Genomic DNA, 23,891 nt, shown 5'->3' with positions numbered 1-23,891 from the left:
AACAGTTGATATTAGGTTTTTAGTTTCTGATGCCCCCACTTCTGATGAGGAGGCATTACTGCATTAGTCTCGTCCATGCTTTAAACCAGTGGCGGAGGTAGAACCAAAATTAAATGGGATAAAAATCATATATTTATAAAATTATTAGAGATTTCACAATAAAAATGGAGGTTAAACCCATAAAACTGAACCAGTTATTCAGTATATACTAAAGTTATATGCTTATATTAAACTAAGTTTAAACATTGATAGGGGTCTGACCCCTCTATGTGTACATTGCCCCTGCCACTGCTTTAAACCGCCTAGAGTTGCATTTTTTGTGGGAATAAATTAATTATGTGAGGTTAACTAAGTTAACTTAGTTAGAGATACCAAAAGCATTACCTTTGATTTTTCACCGTGACACAATTTTATCACATCTTATAATGATATAAGATGGAAATTCAGATAATATAATAATAAATCAGTTATAAGATGGTTTCTGAGGGTAGATTTAAGTTGCTACTGTATGGTGTTTGATTTTGGTGTGGATTTAATGTTATATTTACATGTATGCTCGTACCATTTTTAATATATATGCAGCAGTATATCATGTATCGTATAATAAATATACTGTATATGCTTTTCTCCTTGCTCTTATATAATGACGTAATTGTTTTTTTCGTGAAAATAGATATTAACATTCAAGATAACTTGCCAAACCAACATTTTCGTGTTGTTTAGAATACTCAAAACAAAATATTGATGATTTATTGCTTTTATCCCACACATACATACACAACACCATTGATAAGTTGATACGAAAACAACATAAATACGTCACGTCTGCCAATCTATGTGTAGTTAAAAAATACGATATTAGTTTAATCAGTCTCCCTAATTGTAATTGTATTGGTCCAGCATATAAAACTCTAGTTAATTCCTTTTTTATTAAAAACAGAATTGCATAGATATCTCAAATTTTTAACCAATGCTTGAGTGAAAATAAGTTTAGATTAGGCTGGTACTTCGATCTAGTTGCTTTCTTCATTTGTTTGAAACATTAAAGAAGATAAGTTTAAATTAGAAGTTAGTTTGACAGCTCAAATTATTTAATCAAGAAAGGAACATATAATTTAAAAAAAAATGTATGGTTCAACAGAGATAATGCTTATTAATTATTTGGAACCAGCATTCATAAAACAAAGACGTGTTTGGCTTTTGTAGTAATAGGGTTTAGTTTATAAATGCTTTCACGTTTATTCACACACCAAAAATATACATACATATGAAATGATGTTGACTTGGTTGGTCCAATTTCAATTTGTATATTGTATTCAAGACCACCAAATAGTGTACACAGCTACAGTATTACTTTCCGGCATAGTTTGACATAATACACATTAAATTTTTGAGCTAGTTGCATGAACGATTACGAAAGTTTGATAAACCAGCTATGCAGCTTTTGTTTTAGGGCAAACCTATTTGTAGAAAGGAGCGTAGAACAAATCTGCAATTAAGGTTTCATAAACTGTAGACAAATCGTAGTAATATATGTTTCCTTTCGTTTTGTTAGATCTCACTGTTAACCGAAATAGTGCAAACATAAAGTCTTTGTGATAATGGTAAAGTAAAGCAGTACCAACACTAACTCTGTTAATTAGAACACTAGATTGTCAATTATATTTAAAAATTCACATATGAGGTGGGTGTAATGTGTACACATGAATTTTCTCATGAGTTTTTTTTATAGAATTTGGTGAAAGTAGATCAATTAGGCTGATTATGGCCGATTTAGCTTGATCTTGAATAGATTGGCCGGTATGAAATTATTTGTAGATATATTCTACGGTAGCTCATACGAAAAACGTCTTGCATGTATATCTTCGAGTGCTAATTCACACGTTTGAACAAAATAAATCTAAATTCTCGACATGTATAATTCTTTCGAGCTTTGATGATATTTAATAAATGTTTATATATCAAATCAAACAAAATACAAACGTAACCTCTGAAAAAGATGATGGTTTATACTTTCTGCGAGGAAAATGGAATAGTCAGAAAACTTGTGTTTGTCGTGTACTTGCGCTTGTCACTTTCTTCGGATTGCATAATCACCAAAAAAAACATAAACACGTTAGAATACTAGTAGCTATATTCACTTATTTCTCACATCTTCGAATAGCATATGGTTTGGCGTTCAAGCGTCTTAAATCGTGGGAGACTACTTATTCAGTAGGGCTGCTTCAAACACTTCCTCCACTTTCACAGACCAATTAAAACATCTTGTTAGTATTTCACATTAATTTGACTTACAACTCCTTTCCATGTATGGCATCCAAAGAGTCAAAGACAGATGAAACAACGGGATGCACGCACCTGTGATGCGTTAGGATCGAAAACAATCACGCCGTTAGGAAATGTCAGGGAAATTTTCTCTGAATGATCGTGTTTTGAACACGTGGGAGTTGCTTTACGTACTTTCGAGCATTATGGCTTCTCGAGAAGTCAAAATCAGTCTTCCAGTGAACATAAGAGGTAACTACACACACAAACAGATAAATGCTTGTAACACTAACGTACACAAAAAAAATAGTTGGATTTGGGTTTCACATGTTTACCTCAGTGCTAAGTTTTAGCTGCTGAACAATATATACTTCTCGAACCTCTCTTTCTCTGGTGGCTCGATTTATGTTTCGTTTTGATATCCTGCGTACAAATGCGAACACGATAATTCAACTATATATGTACCGATCGTACGTGTGATTCATCAAACAAACGGGATCAGTCAAGAAGATATTACATTATTGTGATCCATGTGGTAAAGAAGCTTGATCTCTCGACTCTCTCGGAGAGTTCTTTCAGCATCAACTCCGTTGTCAAACGCGTTTCTATCTTCTTTATAGAAGCCTCTTCGTTTGTCGCACATCAGCAATTAGAAACAAAAGAAATAAAGAACAAGGTTGGTTACACAAGAACTCAAAGTTGGAAGAGAAAGAAAAAACTGATTAAAGACTTACTAGCATAACATAGGCACCTCAAACGATGGGTTGTTGGATATGAGGAATGTATTTTGAAGACAGCTCGAAAATGTTACCCTGTCTAGTAAGTTGTACATAACATATCTACTGTTGTACGTCAAATTCCTCCATCTTCCATCTCGTATGTAAAAACTCGGATCAAGTAAAATTTAAGATACAAAGTAACTAATGAGAAACAAGTTTAGATGTTAGCTGTTGCTAAGCTGGAGCGAGTGGGCATAAATTAGTGGCTCATTTTGCTTTTGGTGGCCCAAATTAAGACGAAGCCTTTTTATTTTGATCTGAACCACAATTGTTTATTCAAGGTTAAGCTGACTGAGTTGTTTATTTTTTTTTTTTTTTTTTTTACATACTGAGTTGTTTATTTGATCATTATCAAGTATTCAAAAAGAATAAAAGGGAAGAAATCTTGAGGCTTGAGGATATACCGAAAGGTAAACTTACTTTCACATCATCTTGTTTTTTAACGTTTATCCTCAAGACTTATCTTTCAGAATCATGATTCTATCCTGTGTTACCTAACCACGCTTACCTAACAATTACAACCAAACCCATTAAAATTGAGTTTCTGTTCCAATCTGTACAAGTCAAAACTCAAAACCGATACGGACCAACTCATAATTACACACTTTTTGAAACCAATCAGGGAGTGATGGGTGAGAAAACCTTAATATTCATCCCCTGTGACGTTACCATTTTCGTTAGTCCAAATGGAATCTACTTCTGCGTGGACGCGTTCACACCAGCTGACGATTAAATTAACGTAAATACCCACCACCAAACATCTTCGCACTATACACACACCGAGGGTAATTTCGTCAACTCACAAAAAATCACAAATCAAAATCCTCGCCTTTATGGTGGGCCCGCCACACGAAGCATGTTTCCTCCAATAGCACCTTGACAACTATATGCAAATCGAAAAATCTTTATTCTTTTCCCACCTATAAACCACCAACTCAGCAACCTTCAAAATCCGAACGTCCATTTGAATGAATCTCGACCGTCGATTAAATTAGCAATTGTTGACCACACGATATCCGTGATCCGACGGCGTCTGATAGATCTACTAGAACGTTCTCTTCCTCTTCCCCGCTCGAAACAAGCCCTTCTATATATATAAAGAGTTCCTCTCCACAACGCTCAAATAAAAAGTGTCTCGTGTTCACCTCGTGCCCATCCACTCCTCATTTTCCCAGATTCTTATCTTCTCTCGAAAAAGGTAAAAAAAAACAAGAACTCTCTCTCTCTCTCTCTCTGCCTTTTGATTCGTCGTTTCTACTTCGTTTAGTGGATAAGATAATCGTTATGCCTCCTTTGACCTGAGCTGAATGATGTGTTTATCGTAGTAGATCTTGGATCTGTAGCTACGGTTTGTTTTAGTTGATGTTTAGGCTTCGTGAGCTCACACTCGTAGTGTTTCTTTTGAGATTGTTTGCTGTTTACGAGTATTCATCGTTATCCGTGGCGTAATCTGAGCTGAATGATGTGTGTTATCGTAGTAGATCTTCGATCTGTAGCTTTGGTTAGACTTTGTTGATGTTCGGCGTCGTTTTCTTCGGGGTTTTGATGATTAGGCTTCTTAGCTCACTATCGTAGAGTCTAGCTTGAACTTTTGATTGATTTGCTTTTGGTATTCTACTAGTATGACGATGTATTGAAGAGCTCTTGATTCTCAGATTGTTTATCTATGGTTAGGATCTTGAGTAGATCTGTGCGTAGATTTAACAGTTGAGCTGATTAATCTGCGCGTTTGTTTTTTTTTCTTCAGGTTTAAGCAAAGATGACTAAGAACTACCCAGCTGTTAGCGAAGAGTACCAGAAGGAGATTGAGAAGTGCAAGAGGAAGCTCAGAGGTTTAATCGCTGAGAAGAACTGTGCACCCATCATGGTCCGCCTCGCGTAAGTAACTTTACCGTTTTTCAGCGTGCGTGTTGTTTCTTTTCTCTCAGTTATATATATATGTGGTGTGGTATTTATTTTCTCGTGCCTGATTTTGAACTGCAGATGGCACTCTGCTGGAACATTCGATTGCGCCTCGAGGACTGGTGGTCCCTTCGGAACAATGAGGTTTGACGATGAGCTAGCTCATGGAGCCAACAATGGTCTCCACATTGCTCTTAGGCTGTTGGAGCCTATCAGGGAGCAGTTCCCTACCATCTCCCATGCTGATTTCCATCAGGTTCTTGCTTTTACCTCTTTGGTCAGTGGTGATTTTTCTCGAGGATTTGGATTCTAATTTACCATGTGCTTTTTTATTGTGTGTAATTCATCTTTCAGCTTGCTGGTGTTGTGGCCGTTGAAGTCACTGGTGGACCTGAAATTCCTTTCCACCCTGGAAGAGAGGTCAGTCATGTTTTGCGAGATTGTAGGAAATACTCTTGAGGCTTGATTTGCGTATTACTAACATTCATATCTTGGTTTCAGGACAAGCCCCAGCCACCTCCAGAGGGTCGTCTTCCTGATGCCACCAAGGGCTGTGACCACTTGAGGCAGGTCTTCTTAAAGCAGATGGGTTTAACTGACCAGGACATCGTCGCTTTGTCTGGTGCCCACACTCTGGTTCGTATATCACACTCCCGAACACTTGTCTTTTTTTTGTTTTGTTGTTTCGGAATTACAAGTTCTGATGAATGATTGCATTACGCAGGGAAGATGCCACAAGGATAGGTCTGGTTTCGAAGGTGCTTGGACTTCAAACCCTCTCATCTTCGACAACTCTTACTTCAAGTGAGTATCCACAAGTTTACAGTCTTGTAGGGTTTTGATTCATCCAGGATTCAATGCTGATATGTTTGTTAACTGAATAATCAGGGAACTCTTGAGCGGTGAGAAGGAAGGTCTTCTTCAGCTTCCTTCCGACAAGGCTCTATTGGACGATCCCGTTTTCCGTCCTCTTGTTGAGAAATACGCTGCTGTATGCATATCCTTTTCTCTCTAAAACTTTTTATCTTTTCTTTGAGCTGGTTTTAGAGACCTAATGTTGGGTTTGTCACAATTTCAAACAGGACGAGGAAGCATTTTTCGCTGATTACGCTGAGGCCCACTTGAAGCTTTCTGAGCTCGGGTACTTATTCTGAAACTCTGAATTCGAGTCTGAGTAGATGTAAACAGAATAGTATTATGATTCTAAATTTGAATCATTGGTTGCAGGTTTGCTGATGCGTAAGCTGCGTCATTCCTTGTGTGATCCCCCTCGACACTCATGGCTGCTTTTGGGTTGGTGGAGGGTTTTGCATTCCGTTTGAACTTTTGTCATTTGATTTGCTTAATGTGTACTCTCGACGGATCTGCGTAGCTTGTTTTTTTGGGTGGTATTGTGAGTTTGTCGCAGTTATGTTGCTCTTTTGCTATGCTCAGACATTTTAATAAATTAATAACTCTTCACTATTAAATCTCTTGCGCCGTGGTTGTTAACCTCTTTGTTTGTCATCTTCTTAACCTGCCCATAAACTTTTATAACGTGGCCATGTCAAGCAAATTAGCAAACCATTTAAAAGTTTTAAACAAATGCCTTCGGTATGGGAATATTCAGAGAATCATAGTAATATGCCATTGCGTTTCTGTTTACGGTGTACTATAGTAAATGAAATTTCGGTTCCGGATTGCTACTATCGTTTATGGGCTTTTCCGCTTGGATATAAAAGAATTTAGATTGTGGTAAATTGCTTTTTGATGGACGGACCCCTAAAGAGGGACATTTAACTCCGTTTAGTTGCTTTTGTTTCTAACTAAAGTTTTTTCTTTATCTTTAAACTACTTTTATGATATCTTTGGGAAAAAAACTGTTATTCCATTTGTTTTTCATTAATAATTGTCAGACCTTACATCTTATATTCTCTCCAAATCATGGACAAAAAAAAAACTTTCATCTTTGGAGTTCCCAGCTAGCCAAGCTAGTTTACCCGGTTGGACTACTCTTGCGGATTGCTATTTGGATCTTGAAATGTCCCAACTGCCGAATATAACTGACTGGTCTACGTTGGAATCAGGTTGTGACATTAACTAATTGGAACTAAATTCTTGTGTTTGAATGTTGTTTTTTTGTTCCAGTGCGATCCAAAACGAATTTTAGAAAGAATTTTCTTATGCGTATATTAGGAAAATATGTGATTGGAGCGACAAAGAGAGAAATGTAATGGTAGAGTAGCTTTTTTAGAAACACATTCACACCGTGTAGAGTTCGAAGCTGTTCTGCCTTTGTGTGGGAAATTGGCTGTAATATTAGTGAATTCCTCTTTCAATACCGTGTGGGTCTCTTCTCTTTTAGTCTCAAAAGAAGTTCAAAGCAATTATGGCTTCAAAAGAAAAAAACACACACACACTATCATATTGAAAACAAAAAGAATTTAGCTGTACTAGTTTGTGTAAGGTAAGACAAATTAAGCAATTCTTTAGAGAATACTGTATCGTATAGATAAAGCCAATATAAGTAATAATTACGATAGTTGTGGATTTGACAATATTTTGAATAATTTGACGAGTTTTGAAAAATCATTCATTGAAATATCAACAAGTTTTTTGTTGCTATTTGGTAATTTTCAAAGGTTATAGCAGCCAATCTGAAAGACTACGTGATTTTGGTGTGTTTGTTGATAGTTTCAACTGATCAATAATTTCATTAACGAATATTGGATTCGATATATGTTAATGTTAGTTATGATAAATGTCAAATTATGTAGTTAAGTATAATCAATAATTGGAAATATCAAGTTGTATATGTACTTTACTTTGTTCATTCACATAGGTAAAGTATATAAACAACTTGTTGATAAGACCAAATCTAACTACATACTATTGACATTTACATCATATCCAATATAAGAAACATATACGAGAGTGTCTACAATTGTTCGTTGTAACATTTCTAGCCAATCTTATATTGAAGTCCTTCTGGTTTGTTAATAAACCTCCTAGAGTCTTACTAAAAACGTTATTATTTTCACGGTTCGTAAACTATTTTCGTACACAAAGAGGAAATTTCAAAGACATGCATCGTTGAAATCATAGTCAATGAGTCAAACGTATCATTTATGTGGTGCGCAAGAAACATAGTTATAACTTAGGTAATTAGGTTACATCACTAACAATTAGATGTCACGATTAAATTTTGGTCTATAGTCAGTCCCTTGGGGTTGACATGGCTTATGGACACTTGGCAACCTCTATGTATTTCCCTTTCCTAAAGGGTATCATCACTTATAGATTCTACAATCGTATTGATTCTTGAGAGACCAAGTAGTATGACCCCCATAATAATACCATAATCAGTGTATAAATATATAGTATATATAGTTGAGTATTAGTAACAAATAGTAATATTTTTTAGAAAACACGTACGTATAGGCCCGAAAGAATTTGTTTAATCATTCCAGCCTAGTAGAGTCTTATTGATAATTTTCCAGAACGATCTGATATAATTTAAATGGCACGAGAGTTGTCGAAACAAAATAAAGAAAGCACAAGAAAATGATTGGTGAAAAAGTTATTGATGATTTGATCGGGTGATGATGATGATAAACTTGCACTTATAGCATTTATTGAGCCCCAATCAAACTACCCTAGTGTACACGATCCAAAAGACAATCTTTGACCAATTAATGAATGAATCCGAATAAGATACACATCACTTTTTCAGAATTAATATTCTAAAGTGGTACTTCAAATATTGTCCCACTAAACGAAAGACGTTAAAAATAGTTTCCACTCAAAAACTTATCATAAAATCGATGTTTATACAAAATGTTATATGTCTAGTGTCTTTAGTCATAAGTACCTAATGTGCGTCGATATACGTATGATGCGATATATAATTTTATCCCCCTGAAGTGTCAAAAGACTCAAATTCGAATGATATATCCAGAAGACGTACCCTACATGCAAAATACCGACATATCCACCAAGCACACTAGAAGACAAAGCGATCGGATTTAGTTTTACCCCTTTTGGTTATCTTCTTTTATAATTTTCACTTTTTAGTTTTATCGTGAATTCACCAACATTACTATTTACTTTTTCTTAAAAATATTCACCATTTCCACTCTAATATTAAGTCTGTTAAATTTCGTTATTCTAAAAAGAAAACAGTTCGTATTGTTTTTCAAACATTATCGCAAAAGTTTGAAAATAAAATCTAATCATTTTCAAAAAGGATTAGTTGAGACTTGAGAGTACGTATAGTCGAGAGATAGCTAGCAAGCTGTTGGAGGTGGAAGCAGGAGCACACCCAATAACTAGCGATCCCACATGACTATACGTGTCATTCTTCTATTTATTTAATTACCATTTTTTCTTATTAATGTTGGTGAAGAACTATTGAATAAATTGATGTTTTGGGACCGCTAAGTACCAAGCCTCGATCCACTATATGTTTTCTTAATGACTCTTAAGTCTTCAGAAAGTTCTCATTTTATACTACACTCTTATTGAGATTTGGAAAATAAAGGTATTCATAAGAGTCTAGTGTTTTTGGATTTTTCATATGTATACCGCCACTTCGAAAGATAAGTCGTTCAAGTAGAAAGTCTTAGGAAGATACGCATAACTAAATTACAAAGGAGTTCCAAGAATATTGGTTAATACAAACAAAATACGTTTCAGCATAAATTAGGCAACCTAAAAAATCACGTGGTGTATTTCACTAATTACTTAAGTAGGAGTACGACCTGCAAGTCACCGGTAAATTCTCAACAAAAAAACCTTTACTGCAACATGTTTTAATTTTTTATTATTATTGTACTCTAAAATATAGATCAAGCTATACATTTAGTCTACTTGAAACTTTACCTAACTTAAAGGAGAAGAAAATAAGAAACATCCAGTGTTTTGGAGTCGCTTAGTGAAATCTTCATAAGCAGAAACTGTACTCTAGAATCTAGAGGTTAAGAGTAAAAGACCCGTACATTAATAACCAATCAATGCGAGCTATTATGGACTTTTATAAAAGACTGATATATTGTAATATAAGAGCATTGGAGAAAAATCAAGAGGAGAAGAAATTAGTTGTGCCAAAGTCAAGCAACCGTTGAAACTTGAAAGCGTGGAAAGAATTTAGGAGCCACCGCAATGTGGAAACATATACATGTTTCATCACCAAAAAAAATATGGCGTCATTTATGATGTCAGGTAGTCATCTCACTTTGTCTATATATAGACATATCTACCAAAAAGCACTTCACCCTCAACACACTTTGATAATGCTCGATATGGAGATTAAGTGTGACGCTTCTGCCGCTATCGTCTCTGCTTCTCCAACGTCTTCTCCTCCTCTACCACAGCTTTCACCACGTTTGGTTCTTAGCCCATGCGCCGCTTGCAAAATCTTGAGGCGGCGTTGCGGAGATAAATGCGTTTTGGCGCCGTACTTCCCTCCAACGGAGCCAGCTAAGTTCACCATCGCCCACCGTGTGTTTGGAGCCAGCAACATCATTAAGCTCTTACAGGTAATTGCTAGTTATGTACTGGTGTAATAATTATAATATCTTCGAATACTAAAACTGTAAATGTGAATGCTGTCTTTATTCTAATGAGGTTCTAGTGAAATGGTTGTTTAGAAAAAATGGGTTCATCGGTCATGTGAGAATTAGATCTTTTTTTTTTTTTTTTTTTTTTTTTTTTTGAATTAGATCTTAATTGTTCTGTAATGTTGATATTAACTTCAGACGCACATTTTAGCCCAAAAAAAAACCTTCAGACGCACACATGTTCAACCTCCCTAACCTTTTTTTCTTTCTTAATTAAAATAAAATTCTAACCTTCCCCAATATATATACATAAATAAATAAATGATTTATTTGTCCTTGTCAACATTTTCGTTTTCATGCACATTTGAAAAAGTCTTGTATAATAATAGCCTCTTGGTCAAATATCAATACGCAAAGTATTAGCTTATCATCGCTCTCTCTTCATTCTTTAGCCTTAATCACTTTCTTCCCCGTTATATAATTACTTATGACATGTATTTTCTCAGGAACTTCCCGAATCACAGAGAACTGATGCGGTAAACAGTATGGTGTACGAAGCCGGAGCTAGAATTAGAGACCCGATCTATGGATGTGCGGGTGCCATATACAATCTACAAAGACAAGTGAGTGAACTGCAAGCACAGCTAGCAAAATCTCAAGTGGAGATAGTGAGTATGCAGTTACAAAGATCAAATCTACTAGAATTGATTCACAACATGGACCAACCAAACCAAGAGCAACATAATATGTCCTTCGACAGCTCCTTGGAAATTGTGATGAGTTCATTAACAGCCCTGACGAAGAGAGCATTGATTTTGGATTCCTTGAAGACAACAAGTACTCCAACACCAAGGCCTCAATGCTGTGGTGTGATCCTCTTTGGATATGATATTAACTAGTTATGATATTAACTATTCACTTCACTTTAAAGCCCTTCAGTTAAGTTACTCAGGGTTAGTTAGCAAACTTAGTATATACACATGATATTAGAGACACACTCAATGTAATAAATGTATGTTGAATTTATTGGAAATTTTAATATGTCAAATGGTTCTACTATTGAAAAATATGAGCCAAATCAGGCCCATTTATTATTAGGTTTCTTCCAACAATCTCCTACTTCTCTTCTGATCAAATAGTGAAGAATATGGATAGGGATGTTAATGCGGGTAAAAATAACCCAGCCCAGCCCAACCCACAAATAACCCAACCCAATTTATACCCAACTCTTGTAAACCCATAAACATCAAAGTTAAAATTTAACCCATAAAAATAACCCAATTGTGTATAGGTTTATCCATGGGTATCCAAATTACTACTTTATTTGTTTTAAAAAGATCATGTAAAATATTAATATCATTAATATGAGATATTTTTCCGATTTTGGCGGGAAAACTCGGGTTTCCAGTTTTGGTGGGAAAACTCGGTTTTCCGGTTTTGGCGGAAAACTCGGTTTTCTGGCTTTGGCGGGAAAATTCGGTTTTCGGGTTTTGGTGGGAAAACTCGGTTTTCGGGTTTTGACAGTAAAACTTGGTTTTCCGGTTTTGACGAGAAAACTTGGTTCTCCGGTTTTGGCCAGAAAAAGTTTTGGCCGGAAAAACGAGTTTTGGCGGAAAAATCCGGATTTCTGATTTTGGCGGGAAACCCGGGTTTCTGGTTTTGGCGGGACTCGTTTTTTCCGTTTTGGCGGGAAAACCCAGATTTCGGGTTTTGGCGGGAAAACCCGGATTTCGGGTTTTGGCGAGAAAATCGGGTTTCCGGGTTTTGGCGGGAAAATCTGGTTTTGGCGGGAAACCCCGGTTTTCCGATTTTGGCGGGAAACCCCGGTTTTCCGAACCCCGGACCCCGGATCCCGGATCCCGGGATCCGGGACCCCGGACCCCGGGACCGGGACCCCGGACCCCGGACCTTGGACCCCGGGACCCGGGACCCCGGGACCCCGCACCCCGGACCCCGGGACCCCGCACCCCGGGACCCCGGGCCCCGGAACCCCGGGACCCCGGAACCCCGGGACCCCGGAACCCCGGGACCCCGGAACCCCAGAACTCCGGAACCGCACCCCAACCCCGGAACCCCGGAACCCGACCCCAGAACCCCGGAACCCCGGACCCCGGGTGATACGTCCTGAGATTGGACAGGATCACTCAAACGGACTTAGGGGATATGAACTCGCCAAAAGGGAGAACTGATGGGATGAACGGTGACACAAAGGGTTGCGGAAGGCCCAATGATACTACCAAAGATGAACTCCGAAGAGAACTAATGGATTAACGGTGACACAAAGGGTTGCGGAATGACCCAATGATACTACCAGAGGTGCTTGATTGTCGCCTGATATGACTCACAGGTCCGACAAGGAAGCAAACTCGATCTGTTGCCGGATGTGACGCACCGGTCCAACGAGAAAGAGAGAGTTACTTGGAGCTAACCACACCAAGAACAAGAAAAATGAGATACCCTCTCAAGGTTCCAAAAATAATCACTCAAAAGCTTTTTTATTTCATTGATCAAATAGCCTTTATATAATAGGCAAAGCATACAAAAATTTATTCAAAACCTAGAAACTTGTAAACTAATAAATACTAGATTTTGACCCGCACGTCCGTGCGGGTGTATTTCTTTATATAAATATGTTGTTTTAATGTTAATATTAGAGTTACGAAAAAACGAATCCAAAAAATAGAATCGACCCCGATCCAAAAAGAAGTACCAAATCCGAACCGACATTGATTAAATATCAAATTTTGGTATTTAGAAAAATGAAACAGAATCCGATCTAAACCAAAGTATTCCGGATATCTAAATGTATTGCAAATAGATTTATATACTTATATATTATTTTTTAGATTTAAGGTATATAAAAACATCCAGAATATATATGGTACTTTTAAGTTGGTTTAAATAATTGAAAATATATATATAAATAGTCAACTGTAAATATCTAAAATAGCTGAAGTATACTCAAAACACCAAAAATACTTAAAATAATTATTGATTCTCTATCAAAATATTTAAATTAAACTAATCTATATGTTAAGTTCAGGTATTCTAACATATGCTATTCAAATTTATATGTAATATATTATTTTGTTTATATATTTACGAAATTTAAAGTATATAATGAATTTTAAAATAATTTAAATTGGTTATCCAAACCTGAACAAACCCGCAAAGATCCGAATCGAATCCGAACCAAAATTTAGTAATATCCGAATGAGACTGAAATCTTTGACCCTGAAAATCTGAAACTCAAACATACCCAAACCAAACCCGAGTGGGTCCCCGAACGTCCACCCCTAATTCACAATCTGTTTTTTTTTTCCTTTAAAAGCATATCAAACATATAATTAATAGCATTTTATATGTATTATCGCATAAATAATCACATCTATAATTATATTTTTAAATGTGAAATATAAAAATCATAATTTAATTTGGTATATAAAATTTGACTTTGTATTGTATTTTTCTTATATATATTAAAAACATGTTTTAATAATGGTTATTGGAAATTTTTTAGTAAATTGTTTTCTGAATATATGTATATTTTAAATCAATTTTTGATATAAATCGACTTTAAATTATTATTTTAATTTAAAATATGTATATAAGTAAAAAAAAGTTATGATTATTTTAGAGAAATGATATATTTAGATAATTAGAGCTCATTTTCATATATTTTAAAGTTACACAAATAGGTAGTTTCTTATATATAGTAGATTTCCAATTTTTACTAATAACATAAATACATATTTTGCTTAATATACTGCTATTTATGTTTCCAAATAACATTATATTCTTATTATATTGTTATTTATGTTTTCAAACAAACTTGCTTTTTTAACTGCTATCTAAATTTCCAAACAAACATCCTTTTAAAATTGTTATTCATGTTTCTAAACAAACATAATTTATACTTTAGTGTTAATAATATATATATATATATATATATATTGGATCAAATTGTGAGGTTAAATATTTATACAATAGGGTTTTTAAATGTAATCAATTAACATTGTATTTATTGGTTTTATTAGTGCAGAATAAATTTAATCGGGGGTTGCTGTGGAGAATGACGTATTTTTGGGTTCATTTAGGTTTAGTTTCATATTAAATCAGAGAAGGGGACGTCAATTCAAGGCCCATTCGATTTAGTGTCCATTTAAATTGGTACAAAGGGAACATTAATGCAGTGGCATTCCTTTGTAATATTTGTGTAACTTTAAGGGGTAAATTCATTTGTACTTCCCCTTTAATAGTTTAGATTGTAGACTTGACTAAAGACCAAGACCAAAGACCAAAGACCAAAGACCAAAGACCAAAGACCAAAGACCAAAGACTTTTGACTGAACTTGGGAAATTGTGCTCGCGAAACTCATCAGCTGGTCGCGCTCTTTTGCATGATCGACGGTCTCTGAATTGCCGTCAGATTGATATATTATTCGACCATGGCTTGCATTTTCTTATTGGGCCTTTCTTTCTTTGGGCTGAAATATGTTTATAAACATATTTTTCATAAAATCATCAAGCCCATCTCGTTTGATCCAAACACACAAGTCAAGTTTTCTCGATTTGTTTCTGCTGCTGATTTAGGGCACATCACCGGGACCCCGGGACCCCGAACCCGAACCCTGAAACCCCGAACCCCTCTGTTTTCCGGTTTTGGCGGGAAATCCGGTTTCCGGTTTTGACGGAAAACTTGGTTTTCGGGTTTCGGTGGAAAAACCCGGGTTTTCGATTTTTACGGAAAAATTTGATTTTTAGTTTTGGCGGGAAAAACTTGGTTTCCCGTTTTTGGCGATAAAACTCGGTTTTCGAGTTTTGGCGAGAAAACTCGATTTTCCGATTTTGGTTGAAAAACATGTGTTTTAATTTGTCGGAAACTTTTTTTGTTTTTGACAGAAAAAAATTTTTGCAAATTTTTTTATTTAATTAAAATAGTGGAAAATATAATCCTTTTATTTATTATATATGAAAACCCATGGGTACCCATTACCCTTTTGTTTTACCCACTATGAATATGAGTTTTTAAAATTTATACCCATGATTGATCTAATAAATTTTGGTAGGGTAAAAACCCAACCCAATATTAGTGGGTTTGGATAAACCCATGGGCAATCACCCATGTTAACGTCCCTAAATATGGGCCATATTTTTGCCCATTTATTACCGGGACCGTCTTTGTTACAAATTACAATGCTCTTCTTCCGATTAAACAGAAAAGACTTCACCGCGCTTTGGTGTCTCTCGGCAAAAGGCACGTTGACAGTTGACTTCGTACTGGCTCTCTCGTGTAACCGCCGCCGATCATCTTATCCGTAGGTTACTTAGCCTCCTCTCTCTCTCTCTCTCTCTTTTGGTTCTAATTAGATTTTATTTTTTCTACGTTCGATATGCCTAAGAAACATGTGTGCTAGACTTTCCTTATTTCATCTCGAAATCTGAACAACCTCAGCAAAAGTTTTATCGAAGTTTCGATTGCTTCACTGATAATGTGGTATGAATATGAATGTTTGACTTTGTTGATTTTCTGTTGGTAGATAAAAGAAAAAAGCTCACGCTGATCATCATCATAAAGTGGCAAGTAAAATCCGAAGATGGATGCTTCATCTGGATCCAGTGATCGTTCTGTTGGCAGAAGCAGTAAGCAACCAAATTGGTGAGTTGAATCTTGAGGAAAGCAACGCTAATAGTGTTCCAGTCAACCACGGTGGACCGTCTTCGGCATCACCTGGAGAAGAAGCAATACCTCGAAAAGCAGATCTCAACTTGGAGAATTTCACGGTGGACGAGTCGACTTGTTGCAGTGCCGAGATCAGAGCCTCTTTCTATCCAAAGTTTGAGAACGAAAAGACTGACCAAGAGGTGGTTTAGTTCCCTTTCGTTTTTGTGGCACTGATTTTTTTTTTTTTTTTTTTTTAACAATTTTGCTTTGTTTTCATGTTGCGTTTTATCTTGCTTTTCTGGCAGATAAGGACACGGATGATTGAGATGGTGTCTAAAGGGTTGGCAACGCTGGAGGTATGGTTTTAACTGCAACATAGTGCAATGACAAATCTGAAGTTGTAACTGTCTAAGCACCTTTTTCTAATAAACATGTTTTACAGGTATCTCTAAAGCATTCAGGCTCTCTCTTTATGTACGCTGGTCATGTGGGTGGAGCATATGCAAAGAACAGTTATGGTAACATGTAAGCTTATTTATTCCTTAGCTTTAGTTTTCCCCTCCTTTTTTTTTTCTGTATTCCTTTCTTTATCCATGTGAGTATTTCAAATGAATAAAACCGATACTCAAGCGTTAGATTTTGTTTGTGCCTTTTCATACATTTCACTTACAGTACGGAATCTCCATCTTAGTTTTATAAATTAGTTATGTCCGACGAAATTTCTTATGCTATGTTAATTGCTTGCTGATGGTATTGCTGTCGTCTGCAGTTAGACGTTGTAGTGGAGATAGATTTTGAAAACTTTTTTGATGAAGGAAATTCATTTTACTACTCTTTTCTTTCTACTGCTGTTCTGTGGATTTTTTCTGGTGCTTGCAAGATGAGATAGAGTTCTAAAAGGTTATTATCTCATAAGTCATATGATAACTACAATGCTTCGTTTTGCAGTTTTACTGCAGTTGGTGTCTTTGTTCTTTCTCGGATGTTTAGGGAGGCTTGGGGAACTCAGGCGTTAAAGAAGGAAGCAGAGTTTAATGATTTTCTTGAGGTATTTCCACGGCAAAACGTTTAAGGAATCAAAAGTTTTAAATGCTCGAGGCTTAGTCAATTGCCAGAAAAAAAAGATAGCTCATAATGTCATTTCTGTCAGAAAAATCGCATGTGTGTATCTATGGAACTGGTAACAGCTGTTCTTGGAGATCATGGTCAACGTCCACTGGATGATTTTGGTGAAGTTTTTTCTTTCTTAGAAGTTCTAGAGTCATTGCCTTTCATAATGTACTTATGCCGTATTTGTAGAAGTTGAGTAGGCCTGCTAAAGTCGTCTAACTAATAAAATGTTGATTTGCATCTCGCAGTGGTAGTGACGGCTGTTACCGAGTTAGGTAATGGTAAGCCCAAGTTCTATTCAACCTCCGAAATAATTGCATTTTGCCGGATTTGGCGTCTGCCAACAAATCACGTTTGGCTGTTTTCCACAAGGTAACTTCAAGCCTTTCAAAACATTGCTGTTATCTTCTTCCTTTGTGATGTTGGTCTTCATTGTCACTTTATCCAGGACCTTAGTTGTTTTAAATAGAATTGTTGTGAAGACAGAGCTTGAAATACATTTAGCTAAGGATATTTTATTCCAAGGGTTTAGTGTTCCTCTAGTTGGCTCTGTGATATCTGTTTGATACTTTGATGCATGTACTAGCCTCACTCCATGAAACTCAAACACTAGAGATTTGTGGTTGTGCTAGTATTAGACATATGTTTGGTTGCAACACTGTTGTAAGAATTTTTATTAAAGTACTAACAGTGACGGTTGCGTGTATTTTGTCAAAAAATCTGAAGGAAATCGGTGACCTCTTTTTTTGCCGCATTTGATGCACTATGTGAAGAAGGGATAGCAACCTCAGTCTGTAGAGCTCTTGATGAAGTAGCTGATATATCGGTCCCAGGTAATGTTTTAACTTTCTGTAGTCAGTTTTTTTTTCTTTTGTGAGATTTCATATTAGTTTTTCAAGGAATTTAAAACGAACAAACTTTTGGATGAAAATAAGCAGGCTCCAAGGACCATGTGAAGGTCCAGGGTGAGATATTAGAGGGTCTTGTGGCGCGTATCGTGAGCAGTGGGAGTGCCAGAGATATGGAAGATGTCTTGAGAGATCATCCTCCACCACCCTGTGATGGAGGTGCATTACCTTATCCACGTTGGTTTCGTAACATTCCACTCTATCAAGTCCACATAGATTTACAGTTTTCCGCTTTCTTGTTTTTTAATTTATTCAAAATTTCAGCTAATCTTGATTTGGGACTCAGTTTAAGAGAGATATGTGCTGCCCATCGATCTAGCGAGCAACAGGTTCGAAAATAATTGAAAGAACAGAAGTTTCATGACGTTGAATTTTTTCTGTCTTCTTTAAGTAAAGGTTTCTCACTCTAGAGGGGCTCTTTCCTTTTCTTCTTGGTGCTGTAGCAAATAAGGGAACTTTTAAAGAGTGTTGGTCGAAGCTTTTGCCCCAATAACTTGGATTGGTTTGGAGATGAATCTGTAGATTGTTATCCTAAAAATGCAGACAAATCTGTAGTAACAAAATTCCTGGAATCTCAGCCTGCAGATTATTCGACTAGTAAATTACAGGTAACTTGAGCTCTGTTGAATTTTGCATGTGGAGTTTAATTTTCAGAAACGATTGATTATATATATCTTTCACTTGAAATGTTTTTTTCACGTGGTTAGTATTTTAACAGTTTCTATTCTTTATGTGCTTTTGATGAGCAACCAAATATTTGCATGAATAGGAAATGGTACGCTTGATAAAGAATAGACGTCTTCCAGCCGCATTCAAGTGCTACCATAATTTTCATCGAGCTAATGACGTATCACCTGACAACCTATTTTATAAATTGGTTGTCCATGTGCGCAGTGATTCAGCATTTAGGCGTTACCAGAAAGAGATGAGGTTATATTTAAAGCCTTCCTGATTACTTATGTCTTTCTGTTTGATCAAACTAAGAAAATATTGGTTTCTTTTTAGTCAACCATTCAGTTACCTTGTTTCAGGGTCATGCCTGGCTTGTGGCCTTTATATCGAGGTAAATATATTATTTGTTGGTTATTCTTTATCTTTGTTCTTAAAGACAATAACGATTCTGATTAATTTACTAGATTTAGTACTTGGTCTCTACTTGCTTTAGTTCCTAGCATTTGTTAAAAGGAACTTTGCAAGGAAGTTAAAATTTTCAAAACTAGTCAGATTGGTTTGTTGTGGTAGACACATTGGTCTCGCTAAACAGAATAATTCGACATATCAATAGAGACCATTACCATCTGTTCTTTCCTTATATTAGTTAGTGATTCTCTTCTGCGTTTCTCTTTTTTTTTTCAGGTTTCTTTGTTGATATTAATTTGTTCAAGTCAAACAAAGGGAGAGATCCGATGACTCTGAAAAGCCTTGATAATACGGTCAAAGATGCCGGTGAAAAAGGAAAGGATGGTTTGGATGATGATGATGCTAACTTAATGATCAAACTCAAGTTTCTCACGTACAAGGTATGTTTTTCTCAAGAAGTTCTTCTAGCTAGAGGCATTTTTGTTTGGTTGCACTTTTCTACGTCTTTCTCAGCATTGTTATCGTAATGCTGGACATGTCTTCAATTCTTTGACAGTTGAGAACCTTTCTGATCCGCAATTACTTACCAATTCTGTTTAAGGAGGGGCCAGCAGCTTATAAAGCCTCCTACCTTGGGTGAGCTACTTTCTCCCTTTGCATATAGAGACTGATGAACATGCGTTGAGTTGTGAATCAAAATGGGGAGGCTACTTGTAGCCTGTTTATTATGTTATTGATTGTGTATCTAAAAGGAAGGAGCAGCGTGGTTGAGACATCGGGGATTCTTGATATTGTCAAACTGTATATTTGATTTTTATTTAAAACTATTATTGTTGTTTCTGTATCCAGGCAAATGAATAGATGGGGTACTTCGGTTGGAAAGCAGAAGGAACTGTCCAAGATGCTTGATGAATGGTACCAGAATCACTTTACAGATCTATACCAGAATCAATTTCCTGACCAAACGTCTAACCTACTGCCTAGTGCCTTTCGTTCAATGTTTTTCCGCGTTTTGAATGTTGATTAAAACCCTCGCAACAAGGTTCAGGGCTGCTCATCTTTTCATTCAACATCTTTTCATCTATTTTCAATGCTCAGGGCTGCTCACATAATAAGAAAACGTGGGAATAATCAGCTATCTTCATCAGTATATCTAAGCGAAGCTGAGCCATTCCTGAAGCAGTACGCGGAACGGAGCCCAGAGAATCAGGTTTTGATAGGGTCTGCTGGGAATATAGTGAGAGCTGAGGACTTTTTGGCCATTGTTGACGGTGATCTTGATGAAGAAGGCGATCTTGTGAAGAAAGAGAAAGTGACACCAGCTACTCCTGAGCCAGCTATGCAAGATGCTGTTCAGAAGAATGAGGGGTTAATTGTATTCTTTCCAGGTATTCCTTTTTTCATATATTCTGGTTGCATGTTCTCATTTCATTTTGTGACAGTATATTTTTTAGATTCCGTTTTCTTTAAGATTCCTCTCTTTCCCTCTGATTTCTGCAATTTTCAATGTGTTCTCAGGAATTCCAGGAAGCGCTAAATCTGCTCTTTGTAAGGAGTTATTGAACGCCCCAGGTGGCTTAGGGGATGATCGGCCAGTGCATAGTCTGATGGGTGATCTTGTCAAAGGTATTTAAAAATGTAGGATCTTGCCGAAACTGTTCTGGCCTGTCAATTTTGCTAGCCACCTCATGAAGTATTCTACATGCTGGACAGGAAAATATTGGCCAAAGGTTGCTGATGAACATCGTAAAAAGCCACAATCAATTATGTTGGCTGACAAAAATGCCCCAAATGAAGACGTCTGGAGACAGGTATTTAATCATGTGCACCCTCTCCTTGTAAGCTAGCATTTCGGGTCATCTCTACCTATGAGTCTTTGCTTATTATCGAGTAGATTCATAAAACAGACATTGCAAATATTGTCATGGTCAGTTGCTTTTCTTGCCTATTGGCCACTAAGGTTACTTTTGAGAGACCACAATACTGTTACTTTGTTTACTAAAAAAAGATTCTTTGATATAAATGTAACCTGCCTTTAATATATGTACATGGGTAGGTTGTATTGTGGAAGTCTTGTTATCTTTTTTAGTCATATCAAAATTAAGTCGGTGACCTGATATCTTTCCTCTTTCTGTGTGTCTTAAAATGTCTGGTTTTAGTATATGATTATTTGTTTTCGTATTAGATTGAAGTCATGTGCCGGAAAACTAAGGTTACTGCGGTTCCAGTCGTTACTGATTCCGAAGGTATGTAACTACGCATCCATTGTTTAATGATTTTCGGCTTTGGCTCATCTTATGTACTCGCTGCAATTGTTGTTTTACATTATTTTTATGGCCCCTTGTGAATGCACAGGAACCGAGTCAAATCCATATTCACTTGATGCCTTGGCTGTTTTCATGTTCCGTGTACTTCAAAGAGTTGATCATCCGGTATGCAACTCCATCTATAACACAGTCCATCATCCAACTTTTACTACATCACTGTATTGCTTGACGAGCTATTGTTTCTTTCATATGAAATGAATCTTGTCAGGGGAATCTCGACAAGACATCTGCGAATGCAGGCAATGTGCTATTGATGTTTTACCACCTTTATGAGGGAAAGGTATTATCACATACGCCTAACTGTTCTTTAAGCAAAATCCATGATTGGATCTCAAAATTTATTTTGAACTGTCCCTTAAACTTTCAGAATCGCGAAGAATTTGAAGGTGAATTGATTGAGCGCTTTGGCTCCCTCGTCAAGATGCCACTGTTTAGATCAGACAGGTATATATTTTTGTACAGTACACGAGAGACATATCCATTTGGTTGCTAAACCAGTTAATTAACTTCTCTGTGTGCATATTAAAGGAGTCCTTTACCTGATCCTGTTAAATCGATTCTTGAGGAGGGCATTGACTTGTTCCAGCTCCACAGGAGAAGGCATGGGAGGTGGGTAGTAGTCAACACTGCCATTTTCATGAGAAGTTGAATTATATAAAACCTAAAGGATTTTGTGAAAACCAGTAACAAAGCATTTTGGAACAACCGTCTGCATAGACAGTAACAAATGCAATGACAATTTAACAAAAAGTGATGAGGAAGACATCAAAAGCATTAATGTTTGCTTACTCTGCATTCATGTTTCAAGAGATACCTTACGAATAAGTGTGGTCACAGACGTTTTAATTTCTTGTTGTTACAGTCTTTTTTTTTTTTGCTTTTTTAGCTTTGGTTTGTCCGTTTGCTGACCTTTTGTTTCCTTCATATGCTTCTTGCTCTAGACTTGAGTCGGCAAAAGGAACATACGCAGCGGAATGGTCTAAATGGGAGGAACAGCTGCGCAATACTTTAGCTGCAAATTCGGAGTATTTCAATTCTGTTCAGGTAATACATCCTTTTGTCATTGATGGCTCGAATCGAATTCCATGCTTGGTATTGTAAGGGCTTAGTACAGGATACAAGAGTATAAGGAAGACTTGGATGTGGATATGATGTCTTTGTTTTCTGGTTTGCTCCTTTCAGGTTCCGTTTGAGTCTGCGGTTCAGCAAGTGCGAGAAGAGCTAAAAAGAATCGCAAAGGGTGAATACAAACCACCAAGTTCAGTGAAAACACAACATGGGTCTATTACATTCGCTGCCGTCAACTTGCATGTAACTCAAGTCCAGAGTCTTCTTGAAAAGGTAGCCAACAAGATTTTTGAAGTACCCTTAAAATACATTTCTTCATTTTTTAAAGGTGTTTTGTTCTTATCAGTTGGCCGCATCAAACCCAACAATGAGATCTTTTCTAGAGGGGAAAAAGAAGAGCATAGAGGAAAAACTTGAACGGGCTCACGTGACGCTTGCCCACAAGAGAAGCCACGGAGTAGCAGCTGTAGCCAGATACGGTCAGCATCTAAACAGAGAGGTACCCGTAGAGCTCACCGAGTTCATCTTCAACGACAAGATGGCCGCTTTTACAGCTCATATCGGATCTGTGGACGGAGAGACCGTAGTCTGCAAGAACGAGTGGCCGCATGTTACCTTGTGGACTGCAGAAGGCGTTACGGCCAGAGAAGCCAACGCGTTACCCCAGCTTTACGCAGACGGAAAGGCAAGCCGCATGGTGATAGATCCTCCTGCCTCAGTCTCGGGTCCTCTGGAGTTTTTCTGAATTACTTAGCTTGATATTGCTAGTGTAACCCCCATTAACCATGGCTACCTTATTATAGTGGCCACTAACGTTACAATCAATGAAAGTTTTTGTGACATAGACATTCGTATTTATAGAAATGACATAGTTATCGATGATTAGTATTTAGTAGCTAAACATTGGTTACATAACCTCGATTTAAAGGCGTGGTAGCGACATGTTTCCTCAGGAACTTCCCGAATAACAAAGAACTGATGCGGTAAACAGTATGGTGTATGAAGCCGGAGCTAGAATTAGAGACCCGATCTATGGATGTGCGGGTGCCATATACAATCTACAAAGACAAGTGAGTGAACTGCAAGCACAGCTAGCAAAAGCTCAAGTGGAGATAGTGAGTATGCAGTTACAAAGATCAAATCTACTAGAATTGATTCACAACATGGACCAACCAAACCAAGAGCAACATAATATTTCCTCCGACAGTTCCTTTGGAAATTGTGATGAGTTTAATAGCAGCCCGGATAGT

The 23,891-nt window shown here is 36.8% G+C and overlaps 3 protein-coding genes across 5 annotated transcripts; all 3 read left to right on the top strand.

The window, feature by feature from the left end:
- Positions 1–4,094: 4,094 nt before the first annotated feature.
- LOC108814785 (L-ascorbate peroxidase 1, cytosolic-like) lies at positions 4,095–6,415 on the top strand. Its single transcript, XM_018587414.2, has 9 exons — positions 4,095–4,242; positions 4,792–4,922; positions 5,028–5,202; positions 5,301–5,366; positions 5,448–5,582; positions 5,671–5,750; positions 5,835–5,937; positions 6,029–6,087; positions 6,174–6,415. The coding sequence occupies exons 2-9, from the start codon at positions 4,804–4,806 to the stop codon at positions 6,187–6,189; spliced, it is 753 nt and encodes a 250-aa protein (XP_018442916.2). The 5' UTR covers positions 4,095–4,242; positions 4,792–4,803; the 3' UTR covers positions 6,190–6,415.
- A 3,608-nt stretch (positions 6,416–10,023) lies between these two features.
- LOC108851899 (LOB domain-containing protein 1) lies at positions 10,024–11,547 on the top strand. The gene is given in 3 exon segments (XM_018625377.2): positions 10,024–10,462; positions 10,990–11,254; positions 11,257–11,547. Coding segments are annotated over 3 exon segments (720 nt in total). The 5' UTR covers positions 10,024–10,123; the 3' UTR covers positions 11,373–11,547.
- Positions 11,548–15,662: 4,115 nt separating this feature from the next.
- Positions 15,663–23,523, top strand: LOC130509437 (tRNA ligase 1-like). 3 transcript variants are annotated; one of them, XM_057005397.1, is made up of 27 exons: positions 15,663–15,801; positions 16,024–16,348; positions 16,454–16,504; positions 16,591–16,673; positions 17,097–17,196; positions 17,299–17,377; positions 17,507–17,630; positions 17,985–18,091; positions 18,197–18,343; positions 18,431–18,495; positions 18,610–18,774; positions 18,936–19,096; positions 19,198–19,229; positions 19,523–19,686; positions 19,803–19,882; positions 20,096–20,161; positions 20,345–20,634; positions 20,765–20,872; positions 20,960–21,057; positions 21,432–21,492; positions 21,602–21,678; positions 21,782–21,853; positions 21,941–22,017; positions 22,102–22,182; positions 22,515–22,617; positions 22,756–22,914; positions 22,988–23,523. In XM_057005397.1, the coding sequence occupies exons 2-27, from the start codon at positions 16,085–16,087 to the stop codon at positions 23,384–23,386; spliced, it is 3,213 nt and encodes a 1,070-aa protein (XP_056861377.1). In that variant the 5' UTR covers positions 15,663–15,801; positions 16,024–16,084; the 3' UTR covers positions 23,387–23,523. The 3 variants fall into 3 exon arrangements, with proteins under 3 accessions (XP_056861377.1, XP_056861379.1, XP_056861375.1); XM_057005399.1 differs by having other exon boundaries at positions 15,667–15,805; positions 18,197–18,325; XM_057005395.1 differs by having other exon boundaries at positions 15,667–15,805.
- Positions 23,524–23,891: the final 368 nt, after the last annotated feature.

The sequence above is a fragment of the Raphanus sativus genome, chromosome 1 (genome assembly GCF_000801105.2).
Source record: "Raphanus sativus cultivar WK10039 chromosome 1, ASM80110v3, whole genome shotgun sequence".
In the NCBI taxonomy this organism is placed as follows: Eukaryota; Viridiplantae; Streptophyta; class Magnoliopsida; order Brassicales; family Brassicaceae; genus Raphanus; species Raphanus sativus.
The sequence above is the reverse complement of the archived record's forward strand: the minus strand, read 5'-3'. Positions and strand labels throughout refer to the sequence as shown.

Bases quoted from the DNA above. Each gene is read 5' to 3' on its own strand.
- LOC130509437 (XM_057005397.1), top strand. From the start codon at position 16,085: ATGCTTCATCTGGATCCAGTGATCGTTCTGTTGGCAGAAGCAGTAAGC. The intron at 21,854-21,940 runs GTATTATCACAT...TTAAACTTTCAG, and splicing joins ACCACCTTTATGAGGGAAAG to AATCGCGAAGAATTTGAAGG. The intron at 22,183-22,514 runs GTGGGTAGTAGT...TTCTTGCTCTAG, and splicing joins CACAGGAGAAGGCATGGGAG to ACTTGAGTCGGCAAAAGGAA.
- LOC108814785 (XM_018587414.2), top strand. From the start codon at position 4,804: ATGACTAAGAACTACCCAGCTGTTAGCGAAGAGTACCAGAAGGAGATT. The intron at 5,583-5,670 runs GTTCGTATATCA...TGCATTACGCAG, and splicing joins TGTCTGGTGCCCACACTCTG to GGAAGATGCCACAAGGATAG. The intron at 5,938-6,028 runs GTATGCATATCC...AATTTCAAACAG, and splicing joins TTGTTGAGAAATACGCTGCT to GACGAGGAAGCATTTTTCGC.